Raw genomic sequence first — 15,964 nt, 5'->3', positions numbered from 1 at the left:
AGGGGGAGAGTGTGTAAGAAAGAGAAGTAGAATAGAGAAGGTGCAATGGAAAAAGCATCAGAGGGATCCAAATTAATCTGTTATTTCTTCTTCAGATTCAGAGGGACTTTTTTTCAGAAATACATACCTGTCATTCTTCAACTGTAGCGTGAGCAAGCTGAGACAACTATACACACACATGTGCTTTACACACACTGACACATTACCACAGATTTGGCACAAAAACACAGAGCTATACATACCATGCTGTACATATACAGAAAGTCTGACACACCAACACACACACTTTGGAATGTTTAATTATGTTATTATTTCAGACCAACTACTGGCTGCTAGGTTTTATTACAACCACCCATGTTTGAGAGCGACAGGGTGGAAGAGTTTAATCCAAGGATAATATTTCAACAATAGGCCTTACTAACTCAAGACTTGAGCAATGATCTGACCTATGTCCAATGCCAAACCTAGACTCACGTTTCTACACTCCAGGTTGAATAAGGACCATTCTATTTCATTTTCAGTAATCCAAAGCCCCAGGAGCAACAATAGGTTCAACTAAGTCCCCGTTCAAATCAAACCTAGCTGAAGAGATGACAACTCACAGCTCTCTACTATCACTGCATCACAGTTCATACAGCACATCTAAAACCAGCAAGACTCATACTTCCCCCAGACCTCAACAGTAACTTTAGTGGGGGGAATCTCCTGCCTGTCTGTGCACTGTGGGCAGAGGGAGGTGGGGGAGGGTGTGTGTGTTTCAGGGGTGCCCTCTGCGTGCCCCTGGGGTTTTGCTCTGACTGTGGCCACCCACCCACTTCTGTCAGTCTAGAGATGATGCAGCAGCAGCCTGGTTACCTCCCCCTACAGCCTCCCATCCAACCACAGCCGCTCCCTCCCAACTCAAATATTCCCCGCTCAAAATGATCAAATTATAGTTTAACGCTCCAGTTCAACAGCTAGTCTACGTACGGTGAGCTGTTCGTCTGATATCTTACATTTATTCGAAGATCATTCTGAATATGTCAGTGGGTCAGTGACGGCCTGCCAGCTTCTCATGGCTTAACAAATATTTAAAGTGATCATGAGATTATGATTGTATGCCTTAAAAAGTATGGCGCTATAGAGGAGGGAGTATTTGCTAAACCATCAGAAAATGATATTAAGTACATTTTTTCCTTCGGTACTACTATCACAGTATTAGGCTAGTATTACAGTATTAAGCTAGTATTACAGTATTATACTGCTGTTACAGTAAGCCGGTAAGCTACACAACCCACGTCAAATCAATCCATTTTCATCTCTTCATTCCCACAAAAAAATACCATCAAAAGGACAATGACAAAAACAACATCACACCACAATAACAATCACCACCACTACCACTACCACCACTATTAAAAGGGCATGATTACAATAATGGGAGGCACAGCGTCTTATGACGCTCTTGCCTTCACGGTCAGTAGAAAAAGCAAGAAACCACATCCCCAAATATGCCTGCTTTAAACTGGCGCTGTGAGACCGCATACCACATACACAGAGTGGACTATGGACTGGGCCAGACTTCTGTAGCCATGCCCATAGCCCAGAGTAAATGACATAATCACTGGCTTTTTAAAAACACAGGCCTGAGAAAGTCTGCCGACTAGCAGGCCACCTGGGAGTAAGGGCCTCTGCATACTGAACGGACTCTAGATACTCATATTGTACCCCTGCATCCCCTCAACCCCCTGCATCCACCCCAGATCGCTTGGCAAGGAGGGATGCAGCCCTCCAAACAGTGCCTGTTCCAACGCTCAACACACATAGAACATTTGCAGTCACTAAATGATTGCTGTCTTTAACAGTCGACTGGCACAAAATGATCTAGCAGAAATCTTGCCTGAATAAGACGCTGGGGTTTGATCAACTTTTATTTTAGTCCACTTCATTAACCCCACCCCCTTTTTTTGTAAAGCAAAATGATCTAGAACGCTTATTTTGATGTAAAAATAAACAATATCTACGCAGATCACTTCTAACGTGACATATCATTAGCATTAATCTGGTGTGAGACCACGATATTGCACTGTCTGTCTGATTATGTATAATTGCCCAAACCCATCCCTCCAATCCCTGCTCAATGGGCATATTATGACATGTCATGGAGGTATGTAAGGTTATTTCTAAGGCCAGAGGTAGGCATGAACCCAGTGTAACCTGGCAACCCCCTGCACCAGAGCTATTTAACGTCTGTGGACAGAGAGAGAGGGAGACAGAATGTTGGCACCAGCTTTGGGTAAGTGATGTCATGTAATCACTGGTCTAATCTGTCCTGTAGTATATCAGCAGGCCAGGTAGAGGGAGGAACGCTGACAGTACACCCAGCAGAGCTGATGTGAGCTATCTGCCCAGGCCCGGTGACGATGCGATGGCACACCCCTCAGGGGAGGTATGGGTCTGTAGTGGCTCAGGGCGTCTCAGGGCCTTCTCCCCCTGTCCTGGCAGCAGCACTGTTATTCTGTATTTACCTTGGCTAATGGCTGTGTGGCTCCAGAGATCTGGTCGGGGGGTGCAGTTACACAGTCTCACAGTGCTCACATTCCACTAGCCAGCTTTAAATAACTGCTCCCTTTCTCCCCCACCCTAAGCAAATGGGAGGAAAGCGTGTTAAACATGGCAGGCCAGGCTAGCTCCTCCTATATTAGCCTCAAATGTGAGACGGCCTCCTTCCTGACACACACACTGTGTTCCCTCATCACTTTCAAAAATGACCTCTAATTGGTGTTTTGTTTTTGGAGCTTCAGCTGCCAAAAACAATTTGCCTCGCACTGTTTTTCCTTCTTCTCAACCTGCACCGAAGTGTTGACTTGAATAGAGCCAGTGACAGGACAGGAATAGCCCTCAGAGGAGGAACCTGATTCCATTAAAAATCCCAGTTAAGATCCCCAAATAAACTGGACTGTCGATCTACATTGCCTGTGACCTTAACTAACCTGAGATATTTGCCCTCCATACGAGAGCAGCCTAAACCATGCACGCAGAAACATTACAACACAGCCTTGAGGGAAGGCTGATGACATGGCACCAAACACACACACATACACACACAAAGTGTGAATCCCCCTCTCTGTGGCCTTGGGAGAGACTGACAGAGAGTGTGTGTGAGTAAAGCTCTGCTTAGACTCACCTCTGGGCAAAGCCAAGCCTGCGGCACACTGTGGAGTGGTGCAGGTTTCTGGGTTGCCCATGTTTACTACAGCACCCATAACTTGGCATCAGAGGAGGAAGTGAGTGAGTGTGGGGAAGGACTCTTAGAGGGAAACTAAAGTGTGTCTCTAAACAGGAACAACAAGCCCTGGGCAGCTCCAGTTCGTTTTGTTTTGCTGACTTCTCTTTTACCTTTCATTCTCCTCTGACCCGTACCTCTGACCCGTACCTCTAACCTGTACCTCTGACCCTTACCTCTGACCCGTACCTCTGACCAATACCCAGGGAAACCCCAAATAAATCACTGCAATAATGATTGGGTTTGAATGACTCATTAAACGCATATGTTGTGCATGATCACATTGGTCATTTCACATTCTCACATGACCTCCGTCCTGAGTCACGGAGAGATAGACATGAGCCAGATGTACTGCAGTAGGATGGAGGGAGAAGGCCATCAGGAACTGAACACAGGGGGAGTGACATAGGACATTCTAGAGAGACAGAAGTCAGCTCAGCCTCAACAGTAAGGATGGGAATGTTGCTGAGGTTAGAGGGTCCACCACTTCCCTGCATATCAAAGTTGGAGGAAACCTGGGTCCCAGATACAGATAGAGATACAGAGTGATTGGGCTGAATGAGACAGCAGGTTTAGTTTAGGATACAGACAGATACAGAGTGAGAGTGACTGAGAAGCAGAAGCAGGTCCAGAAGAGTTGGAGAGCAGCTGCTGCCGTTCTGCTGAGGTTGATGGGTGGAAAGCCTGCGCGGTAACAACCTTTGAGGAGAAGAAAGGCTGCGTCCTCCGTCCCTCACCCAAACAGAGCTGTGTGCAGTCAAACTGGGGGAACAGGCTCAGAACTACCGTGGGTAAATACTGCAGGGACGGTGGGGGTGGGAGGAATGTCTATCAAGATTCCCATTCCCAATCTCTTAAGTCATACATCCAGAGTGCTGCTTCAGTCTGACCTGCACAACCCAGCTCAACCTCTGACTGTGTTGAGACATTTAAAATTTAAAATTATAATATTTTTATTTTTTATAATAACCGTTATTTAACTAGGCAAGTCCATTAACAAAAAAATCTTATTTACAATGGCGGCCTACACCAGCCAAACCCGGACCAATTGTGCGCCGCCCTATGGGACTCCCAATCACAGCCAGTTGTGATACAGCCTGGATTTGAACTCGGGTGTTTGTAGTGACACCTCAAGCATTGAGATGCAGTGCCTTAGACCACTGCGCTACTCGGGAGCCCAACACAGAACAATGCCTGCCTGATCCAAAGACCAACTGCCGACTGACTCTTTTCATCTGTAGAACCTGCCGGAAACTAAACATATAACAGTATCTCAACATACAGCACATGCCATCTCTGATATGAATATAGGATTTATCTTTCATATGTAATTTGAGTATGACAAGAGATAATGCTGAGAAATACAAGCTTAAATTTATTTAGCTAGGTTTATTTGGCAACTCTGCCATTCTAGTTTATTTTCACATACTACAGCTTGTAAATCCAAAGGCCATCATCCAGTGCAGACGGGAGTCTGTGTAACCTAGCTGTCTCTCAGCTGATTTATCCCTGGAACTGTAAGTGTAGCAGTAACAGCAAAAGTAGCAGTAACAGTAGCAGTAGCTAATCCCTCTCTAGCCCTGCAGGATTCCCCACGCTGTCTGTCAGAGGGCTGGGGGGGTAGCCAGTCCTGCTTTACCAGGGATACATACATAGAATCCACAGAACAGAATGAAGACGTCCTGGTGATTCTATTTCTAAGCATAAATCCTCCCCTTAAGGAGGAACGTCCAGTCTCACCTCCGATCACCTGGTGACGAGAGGAGAAGTGCCCAAACCACTGGACTTCCTGAACATGACATCTTAGTCATACACTTCAGACAGTAGCGTAACAGAAGTATTAAGAGAATGAGCACAGAATGAGGATGGAAAAGGGTCGCTTGTTTATATAATAAACCACTGTTGCGGTTGACTGGTTTGTGTCAATTCTCATTTAGCAGAGATTACAAAAAATGTAATCCTGCTTCAAAATATCTGTTTATGTTACCATGTCAGAATCTGTTCAATACTATTCCAAATCTTCAACTGAACAAAAAAATCCAGGATGGAAATGTACCTACTGTAATATATAGCAATAGCTATGTAATAGCTGTGAGGCCAACCTGGCAAACCCGCTGAGGCCCAGTAGATTTCCCTGAAACTCACCAAGCCTTATTTATTAATTTTCTCAAAATATCCTACAACAGCTTTAACAACATTGCTCTTGTGAAGAGTTTAAGAAAGGCAAGCTTGAATCATTAGGCAGAAAATGACGGCATTTGGAAGTGAACTGCTTCACGGCAAGGTTCTGGCATGTCTGCTCAGTCTAGGCCTCAGCCTTGCTGTGGTGCTGACGTCACCGCCACTCATATATGGAAAAGTGTTAATATTGCTGTCGTTGACCGCGGCCATTTTAACATGCTAGAGAGAAAATTCCACATGTCCATAGAGTACACTGTCCACACACACTTCTGGTTTGCCAAAAGCTGACACTGGCTCAAGTTGCACTCTGTAGCCCCTGCCAGACAAACCCAAACAACTGCACGAAAGCCTGGTTAAATGCAGCTTACAGTACGTACAATACCAGACACAGGGCCGTTTGTACGCTAGTTTGATTCTCCAGACCAAATGTTCAGATTACACAAAATGAACAATCCTGTGTTGCACTGTAATTACAGCTGGAGTATGTAAGGAGGGACATTTTGATGGTTTTGTGATCAAAGGGTGAGCAAGTTCATTCACAGTGCAGAGGAAGAGAGTTTCTTATGACAAAAACGCATTAGGTAATTTATGAATATGCTGTAGTTCTGTAATGTGCTGTAGTTCTGTAATGAAGGGCTGGTGGGAGAAAAAGCGTAGGGACTTCACATTTCACAAGAAGTTCCAAAACAAAATCTGTACGACAACCTTACGACAGTAAACTGGCATTACAGTAATCTAAACATTGGGAAAATATGTGTAAATGTATAGGACATGTGTGGGCCTAAGTGAATGTGAATGTTGCTCGAACTCCCTTGACCACAGAGCCCCACAGCCGACACTTTAAGGACGGCCTCTGCATGCATTTCCATAAATGTAGCTCTCACAGTGACTGAATCAGTTCCCTCGTTTATTACTGCAGTTTATTTTTGGGTTCCTGTTCGCATTCTAAAGCAAATCTTAGTCTGCCTTAATAAGGGGTTTGAGGGGAAATCAAATCACACTAAAATAACCCTGGGCTCCACACAGATCAACATAGAAGTGGACATCCCCTCATCACAACTAAGGAAAAAACAGAGCAAATAACTACAGTGCTCTTTCAAAACAGAGGCAATATTTTTTTACATCTATTTATTTTTTTACCAGTATTGTGTTTTAAAAGCACACTTGCTAGTTTACATTTTAATGATCTACTGTGATGGATCACAGGATAGCAGCAGTTGTTAGCCTCATTAAATACACTGAGTGTACAAAACAAAGAGGAACACCTTCCTAATATTGAGTTGCACCCCTGTTCCTCTCAGAACAGCCTCAATTATTCGGGGCATGGACTCTACAAGGTGTCGAAGCGTTCCACAGGGATGATGGCACCATGTTGACTCCAATGCTTCCCACAGTTGTGTCAAGTTGACTGGATGGTGGACCATTCTTGATACACACAGGAAATTGTCGAGCGTGAAAAACCCAGCAGCATTGCGATTCTTGACACACTCAAACCAGTGCGCATGGCACCTACTACCATACCCCGTTCAAAGGCACGATCAAACAGGGAAATGGTTCCAATTGTTGTTCAATCATTCATTTTCCCATAGGGGATTTTAGAAACACTTAAAATAAGGGCTGTGTTTCATGTAGGCTTACCCTGGCATGACGTTTTGACAACCGTGTAAATCTCTCTAGGACAAGGTGACTCTTATCAATATATTCGCCTGTATTTACCCCCAGCAAATGAAATGCTAATTAGCTGCTAATGTGGCTATGATAAAGAACTACAAAGGCCATTATGATATGGACGTGACTGCCAAATCAAGGTAAAGGTAAGAATCTCTGAATGAACTATCTAATGTTAGCTAAATGTATTAATTAATAAAATGGCTTTCTTTAAATGTACCTGTTAGCAAAAGTGCCAGGTAGAGCTGACGTGCAGGAGCTTGCAGGGATTTGTAGTCTTGCATGATGTCTACTTTGATGCTAATTAGCATGTTCGAATCTGAGAGTAAATAGAGCCAAATATATTGATAAAAGTCACCTTGTCCGAGAGATTTACATGGTTATCAAAACGTCACGCCAGGGTAAGCCTACACAAAACACAGCCCTTATTTTGACTGTTTTTAAAATCCCCTATGGGAAAAATGAATGATGGAAAAACGATTGGAACCATTTTCCTGTTGGACCGCTAGGTTTTATGGGTATTATGAAACCTCCACTGTGGGGCCCTATTGTCTCAAAGCTTAAAACATATTATTTAACCTGTCTCCTCCCCTTCATCTACACTGATTGAAGTGTATTTAACAGCTGACATCAATAAGGGCTCATAGCTTTAACTTGGTCAGTCTGTCACAGAAAGAGCAGATGTTCCTAATTTTTTGTACACTCAGTGTATTTATTGTGTCTGACAACTGCTGCTAGCCTGTGATCCATCATAGTAGATAATTCAAATGTAAACTGGCAAGGGTGCTTTTAAAACACAATACTGGTAAAATTGTTAGCATTGTGAGAGTGTGTTGACTGAACGGCTGCTGGTCGCAGCTTTATACTGGGCAGTGTGAGAGGGAACAGTAAACTCTAGCAGATAAAACTCAACTTTCATTTTATGTGATGTTGGAACTCCAGTCCGCCCACACTAGTCGTAAATCGTGGAGTTGAGTTTAGTTGGCTAAGTAAACTCCGGTGTAGGCTCCGGAATGTAAACGGTATAGGCCCAGGAGCCGTGCTTTACCACATTTTATCTGACACTGTTCAGAACGACTAAACTCATGCCAGCCAGACAATGTGGACAAGAGATTAGAGAAGGGGGGAAATCTGAAGAATGCCAATGAGCCATTGAGCAATGCAATGGTAATTTGGATTCTGATGATTAAGGACTATGGGTCCATGTGTATTTTCTTCCCTACAAGGACTGATATTGTTCATGGATTAGAATTTTAAAAGCAGCATAATTAGGTCAGGGTAAACAACATCATCTTTATTTCTGTAAAGAAAATAAAAGCATTATTGTTTATCATCGCATCACCACTCACCCACTCTGAATCCAGGCCCTGTGAGAGTATCCGCTGACTGTCCGTTCTCGCCTATCAGTGTGGTATTGTTGCCCTGCTCACAAGTGTCCTGGCACTGGCCTTTTAAACAAATCCTCTTGCAGATGAGAGGGGCGATGACCACTTTGAAGCGCTCCCGGGTGGATGCGCGCTCTGCGCACCAGGCCAGCCTCTGGACACCCAGCCAGATTACGAGCAGATGGGAAATGATCAGAGAATGCATCCTGGCATCCTTCACCGCCGTGCGCAAAGAGAAGGGGGCATTCACGGTGGCAAAACGTAATGCTGTTAAAGACTGTTCAGAACAAAACACCAAGGGACTCTTTATTCCTTTCACGCGAACCCTGACAACAGCCGACTAACTCCCGGAGGTATTCCAAAATGTTGATTATAAAGGTACCTCATACAACGAAAAAAGTGCTGAGAAAACTTCAGTGGTGTACTGCTTCCTTCCTGCCCTTTAAAACAGTCAATTTCAGTCTCCCCGCATATAAAAATGATTAATTCCGAACAGTAAAATGTATGGCATTTTTATTTTAACTAAAATACAGGACCCAAAAGTTACCGAGAGAACTTTCTCATTTCCCTACCCGCTTTCTCGCTCTCCTTTCTCCCTGCTGTTGCTTGGATGGTTACTGTGTGCGTATCTGGGTTTGGGAAAGAAGGGAGGAGAGAGGGAGAGGGAGCCAAGCCAATCCTCTCCAGAAAGAGCTGGCAGCAGGCCAGGCAGCGCAGGAGCTAAGCTGAAAGTGGTTTCGTTGTTGGTTATTTCTCCTAACACCCCCTAACCAAGGAACGATAATGGCACAGCTGTGCGACACGCTCTGGAAAACACCTCCAAATCAAGTGTGAATGCCAACTGTGCGAAACAGCTCTCCAGTCAGAGGAATGTAGAGCATCATATGGCTTACAGTTACAGTTGTGGGAGGAAAAGAGGTGCCTGTTGACAAAACTCAATTTACAAAAAAACAATCATTAGCTCTCCTAATTTAAGCCTATCTCAAATCTAGACTATTAAATAAATGACCAATATTGGTATAGATGTGACACCACACAACGACTGGGTGAGAAAGTAACAGCACCAAATCCAGCTATCCAATCAAAGTATATCGCTTGTTACTGTATTCAGTAGTGAAATATAAAGACAGTATGACATAACAACAGAGCATTACCACATTCTCCCCTTCACTTACAGACCACACACCCACACCACTGACCTTCACAATCAGTCAGAGGTGTACAGGTGGGGTCAGGAATGTCATCCGGTGAGTTCATGTGATGGGCCAGAAAGAGAAAGGGAGAGTTGCGGAGAGGGTTGAGTCACTTCCTCTACAAAAAAAGTATGAATATTTACTTTCAGTCGCTAAGGAAATGACTGCATGGGCCTGGAGAGTTCACAGGCTGCACTTACATTTCTCTGCCTGTGCTTCTCTCCCTCACAGTGACATCCACTGCCAAGACAGACACTTGCACAAAACACACTCACATGCAAACTCACAATCGAATAAAACAACCACTCACAGAAGCGTACAAAAATAGAAGCCAGTCGAGCTGTAGCACACCTACTCAAGCACATTCACTCACACCACAAACACACAAACTAGACAAAGACAGCTGTTGTCCACTGCCTCCCTCCCCAACTAAACTAATACCCAACTCAGAGCCCAGTCCTGCTTTTTACATTAGAACAGGAGAGGTACTTACAGACTAGACTGATGAGAAATGGAGAGTCAGGAATACAATAACACAATCAGGATACTGCCACCTGCACGTAGAGCGGACAGAAGACTATCAAAGGTCTGATTTCTGACTGCCACTCATGACAAGACTGAGGGAGTCACAGCTATAGAAAGAAGGGGTGGTGGGGTATGTCATTGCCTAATGTCTTTAGCCCCATGGAGGACAAAGGAATTCCAGATATTATAAATTGCCCCCTTTGTAAACTCATTGGTTATGTATTACTTACAGACCAAGTAGTAAGGCAATTGTGACTGTCATTACAACCCATATTCATCGCGTAAGATAGCAGTGAATGCCAGAACACCACCAGACTGGGTCAGTGGTACCAGTGGGACAGACTGTAAGACCACAGGGCTGTGGCAAGGTGGAGGCTGTGGGCTTACAGACATCACTGAGGTCAGCACTGGCATTTCAGTGGGACTGGGTAAACAAGGAGGGACTGCTGAGCCTAAGTCTGAGGAGGCATGGAAGTGTTTGGCTGTGATTTTCTATTTATCTAACCTTTATATGCTACTGGTTTTCCATGGGCCTGATTATGTTAAATATGGTGCTTCTCCAGTCATATCCTGTGACCCAGTCTACTAGCATGTCATCAATGTTTATGACGAGGGCCCTTTGGAAAAAGCAGGGAGTGTGTGGCTGTTTTTTGTGTGCATGAGACCGTCAATATAATCAATCCATAGGGGAGACGGGGGGGCTGCGTGTGTGTGTGTCATTGTAAGTAGTCTGTGGGTGAGGGTGTGTCAGCCCGGTCATATCCGTCAGGGAGGGGAGCAGGGTCACCACTTTAGTTGCATGTGTGGAAAACGAGAGTGGATCAGAAATAAAGGGCCGCCCGCCACCACAACACCAGTCTGACCACACCAGAGAGACCACAGGACGCTGTGTTCAAGTCTGCCTCTGTTAACCAGGAACATCTTACATTTAATGTGCCCGAGCTCCACTGTTGACTTGAAATTGTTCCACCACTAATCCTCATAAACATTGTGGAAAACAGAGTATATTGCAAGCTCAAGCCCTCACAGCAAGATCAATAAATATTATCTGGTTGATTACATACAATAACTAAAAAGGTGACAATATCAACAAAGGCCCTTTAATAGGTAACATTAAGACAAAGTAACTTTATGCATCAGATGGGTCAAAATACATTTTCAACACAGGAGGACAAGTAATAACAAAATCATGTTCTTTAACATTTCATACCAAATTCTTAGCAGGAAGAAAAATATAACAATTTGTTCAATATTGACGTGCAAAAATAACCACTGAATGCTGTACATGACCCTGTTACCTTGGGTCCAGAGAACCCACTATGCATGCTGGATGTAACTCCAGCATTTTAAAGAATATTTTCAATATTGTCAACGGTAATGCACATTTTCCATAATTGCAGATGGACCAAGTCTGTTTCACAAGGATCATACACTGGGAAAGAGATTGACAGCTTTAAAAGGCAGAAACTAGAAGTGTGCTCTGATCAGACAGACACCCCTTCAGATAAAGATAGCTCCCCTTTTCTATCTGAATGGGCCAATCAATACCAGAAAGAATTGGGAACAATTGCAAGTGATTACATATTTACATTACATAGTGGCATTAATAGTTAAAGGAACATTCAGCAATATGACATGACTATAATCAGCAACTTCTGACAAAGAGAGTAGGACACAGCTATCACGTTGCATGAAAAAGGAGGGATTTCCCAACTGGTACATATATGCAGTTGTTTATCAGTATGTGTGGGGTAGGTGCTAGTAAGGCCTTCCAGTCTCTCTGAAGTTGCAGTTGTTTATGGTAACGTCACAATGATGAATCTCAGTTTAACGTCACCATGGCGGTGGCACTAATAGTAGTTAACTGTTAATTTGGACATGTTTTTTTATTTATTTAACTAGGCAAGTCAGTTAAGAACAAATGCTTATTTACAATGACGGCCTACCGGGGAACAGCGAGCAGAACGACAGATTTTTACTTTGTCAACTCAGCGATTCAATCCAGCAACCTTTCGGTTACTGGCCCAACGCGCTAACCACTAGGCCACCTGCATATAACTCCATTCCGTCTCAAAATACATACGACGAGCCCCTTAAAGGATTTGTATTTCCAGCAGCCACATGGCTGTTACACACTAAAGCTGTGTTCGAATACCCATACTAACATACTGTACACTACAAGTTCATTTTAGTATACTGTAAACGAACAGTATCCATTCAGTTGAGCATACTAGCGCTTCTCCTGTCTACCGGACGTTGCTGCTTGCTAGCATAACAAATTGCTAACTTGACATCTTAAGACTTCCTTAACAATTTCCATTGAGAACGCACAATTACTAGCACTTAGCTATGCTATGAATGACGTGAATAATCAAGTCAATAAACGTTGGGTAGTTAGTTAGATAACATACAGTTAATATACCGGCAAGTTCGATGTATTATTACCAACTAACTTTAGGTAGGTAGCTAACATAGTGGAACATTCAAGCAACTGCTGTAATGCTATGCGGTTTGTAAGGCTAGCGTAGCTAACAAATTGTCAGCCAATATAACATGAAACGTAACTTATTTGAAAAGTCATTACCATATTACATTGGTCAACATTTTCTTAACATTTTTCATAATTAGTTAAAGCAATGAATTTGTATCCGCTCTCGTTGGACTTGGCTGCATATTTTCCGCCATTTTCTTCAAATCTGGGGCGGCAGGTAGCCTAGTGGTTAGAGCGTTGGACTAGTAACCAAAAGGTTGAAAGATCGAAGCACCTGAAGAAAGCAATTAACACACTGTTCCTAGGCCGTCATTGAAAATAAGAATTTGTTCTTAACTGAATTGCATAGTTAAATAAAGGTGAAAATGTTGTGAAGCCACACCCATTTTCTAAAAAATTGCATTATGGGCCCTATAAGCATGGAAATAGTGTCCACACGCTTGTATACTTCATATTTTGGCAAATGTAGTACGACATTCGGGAACTTTAGGTATACTAATTATATCCATACTATGAACAATAAGCATAATACATACTCAATTTATGTCACAAATAGTATGTTTAGCATGAGTATTCGAACACAGTTTAGGTAGGTTGTTGGGAGTTGTATAGGAAGGTCATTAGCAACGAGAGAAAGGGGGACATGATACATAGGTACATTTCATATTGTATAAAATACTTTCACATTTCTAAGATTATAAAGCACTAAAAGGATAGATGTGTCAGAGGGTCAGACAGGCAAATGAAGTGTCTCTGAAAAGAATAGGCTACCCTGGTCACTGGACAACACTAAGGATGTAGATAGACAGCCTGTTTCTCAGGAAAGGAATGGAGGCTTTCTCACACAGTACAGTAATGGAATAGGAAGACTCTTTTAACGTCATGTTCTAATGCTGTAGGCAGTAGACAGAAGGATGAGCCCATCCTACACACAGTCCACATCATCCCCTTCGGCTCCCCACTCATCAAACCTCATCTGAGGGGAGGGGGCAGCAGGGTGGAGGCTGTTGATGTTGTCCAGGGCTTCTGGGTCCGGGTCGTCTCCCACGCCTGCCTCCATGTGGCCAGACTCTTCACGGTGAGTGCGGACATGCTTGCGCAACGCCGCCGGCTCCTTGAAGGTGCGGTTGCAGAAAGGGCAGCTGCAGGGTTTCTCTCCGGTGTGGATGCGCTGGTGGTGCTTCAGGTGCTGCAGTCGGCTCAGACGCTTGCCACAGATGGCACACACGTAGGGCTTGTCACCAGTGTGGGTGCGCTGGTGCTTGCGCAGGCCGTCTAGGTGGCGGAAGATTTTAGGGCAATCAGAGCAGGAGTAGGGCTTCTCGCCGGTGTGAATCCGAAGGTGGGTTTTCAGGGCCCCGGACTCCCGGAAGCGGCGGCCACACACCCCACATGGGTAGGGCTTCTCTCCCGTGTGGATGCGGATGTGCTTCTTCAGGCTGGAGATGAGGCGGAAGGTCTTCCCACACTCTAGACAGTGGTGGGGGCGATCTGCGTCTGGGTCTCCTGGAGAGGTGGATGGTCCTGCTGTCCCTCCTGCCCTACCTGGGGACATGCTGTCACTTCCTACTGCTCCAGGGGACCTCAACACCGCTTTCTGTCCTGCCAGTCCCCCCTGAGCCGGACCAAAGGTAGCAGCACGTGGCCGCATGGGTTTTGGTTGGCGGAGAGAGTAGCTGCTGGAGCGTGATGACCCCTCCTGCTCCACCACATGGATGTATCCCAGATCATCCACATTCGGGGCAGTCTGGTCACCACCACCAGCACCCCCGGCACTCCTCAGCCCTGCCCCTCTACTGCAGGTCTGCCCTGGACCTGAACTTGGACCAGGCCCTTGCTCTTCTTTGATCTCAAACCTTGGTCCTACTGCTTGGGTCCCCTGCTGCTGCCGCCTCTCATCTGTTTAGTACAAAATAACAGAAAGGGATGTCAGAAGCACATAGACACTGCATGTTTCCATTCATTCCAAATGAGCTACAACAAATTGGTAATGATATTCTCCCTCTTTATATTAACATATAAACATTTGAATGCCTTATGACAAATAGGAATAATTTACCTGGCCGGCTGGGGTCAGAGCAGATGTTAGGTGTGTTGGCAGCATAGGAGTCCATAGAATGGTTGGTCACAGAGCCGTCTGATTGGATTGAGAGCTGACACATTTTATAGTCATCCCTGGAGTCATAAGCATGCAGAGACTCACTGAGAGAGCCACCCATCTCTAGGTCAACCCCGGAAACACACCGGCCGTCCGCACCGTTCACATTACGATTGCTCTGGCGATCCCTGTCCATAGCTGTGTTCATAGAGCCAATAGATGTGAGAGACGGGGAGAAAACCGACTGACCCATGGTCTGTGCACCGGGGAAAGGAATTTGCAACTGGTCGATTAACTTTTGGGCGCTGCTAAGACATTCCTGTAACGTCCTCAATTCCACTTTGAGTCTTTCGTTCTCCTGCTCCTTGTTAACCAGCTCTTGTTGGGTCTCGTTGAGTACAAGTACTACCTCGCCCAAGAGGGTATCCACAGCAGCGGTTAACGTGGTTTGAATGGTCGGGGCTAGACGTGTCTTCAGTGAGGATACAGTCATGTTGCCCTGGCATGCTTGGTGCCCATACTCAGCCTTCCCTACTTTACGATCATAACAAGGAGTAGTCCCAGATCTGTTTGGGGCGTTGATTATACTTTGTTTACGATTAGGACCACCGGTTGTGCTATTGACACTCAACGGAGAATCCACGCCGCTATTACAATTTCCTCGCCTGGATGCCATAGCTAGGTAGTTACTACGGTGACCAGCTAGCGCCGCCTGAGAATTACGCAACTTCAGTAGCTAGCAAATTCTTTGAACTAGCTATTAGTTAGTCAAACGTGAAAGAGAAGTAGCGAGCCTTTAGCAATCCTACCTACTTGTTACTATCATAGTGATAACAATGCGTCAACTTAGTTATTGACAAGTCAGCTAGCTAGCTCACTGACGTTAGTTAAGGCGGAAAAATTAACTAACGTTAGCTGGCTAGCTACGTTAGCAGGCAAGCTAACGTCAATTGTATCCGTAATGCTAGCTAGAAAGCAAAATATACTGACAGTGATGAATAAAAATGTTCTGGAAAATTCAGCAACATAAGTTTGTTATTACTATAACGTTATATTAAAAGCGTGTCTGAAGTAAACTTGCACTGTTATATAAAAGATAGTTATCCTCGTCGCAATGCCTAGAGCGGCTCGACGTCCATCTTCTAGGTAGCGTAGGGG

The 15,964-nt window shown here is 44.6% G+C and overlaps 2 protein-coding genes across 11 annotated transcripts in view; both read right to left on the bottom strand.

Moving 5' to 3' along the window:
• Positions 1–9,162, bottom strand: part of LOC139537062 (latent-transforming growth factor beta-binding protein 3-like) — a 33,625-nt gene extending 24,463 nt beyond the window's left edge. For 4 of the 10 annotated variants that reach the window (XM_071337906.1, XM_071337911.1, XM_071337913.1 and 1 more), the window contains exon 1: positions 8,464–9,162. In XM_071337906.1, coding sequence (XP_071194007.1) covers positions 8,464–8,704 — 241 coding nt within the window. In that variant the 5' untranslated portion in view covers positions 8,705–9,162. The remainder of the gene's footprint in view (positions 1–8,463) is intronic. The other 6 variants (XM_071337905.1, XM_071337912.1, XM_071337914.1 and 3 more) reach the window with 3 other exon arrangements.
• A 2,141-nt stretch (positions 9,163–11,303) lies between these two features.
• Positions 11,304–15,963, bottom strand: LOC139537061 (uncharacterized). The gene is made up of 2 exons (XM_071337903.1): positions 14,768–15,963; positions 11,304–14,607 (listed from the first exon to the last, which is right to left on the bottom strand). The coding sequence occupies exons 1-2, from the start codon at positions 15,480–15,482 to the stop codon at positions 13,634–13,636; spliced, it is 1,689 nt and encodes a 562-aa protein (XP_071194004.1). The 5' UTR covers positions 15,483–15,963; the 3' UTR covers positions 11,304–13,633.
• Position 15,964: the final 1 nt, after the last annotated feature.

Source organism: Salvelinus alpinus, chromosome 13 (assembly GCF_045679555.1).
Source record: "Salvelinus alpinus chromosome 13, SLU_Salpinus.1, whole genome shotgun sequence".
Taxonomy (NCBI): Eukaryota; Metazoa; Chordata; class Actinopteri; order Salmoniformes; family Salmonidae; genus Salvelinus; species Salvelinus alpinus.
This window is presented reverse-complemented; position numbering and strand designations above follow the sequence as displayed.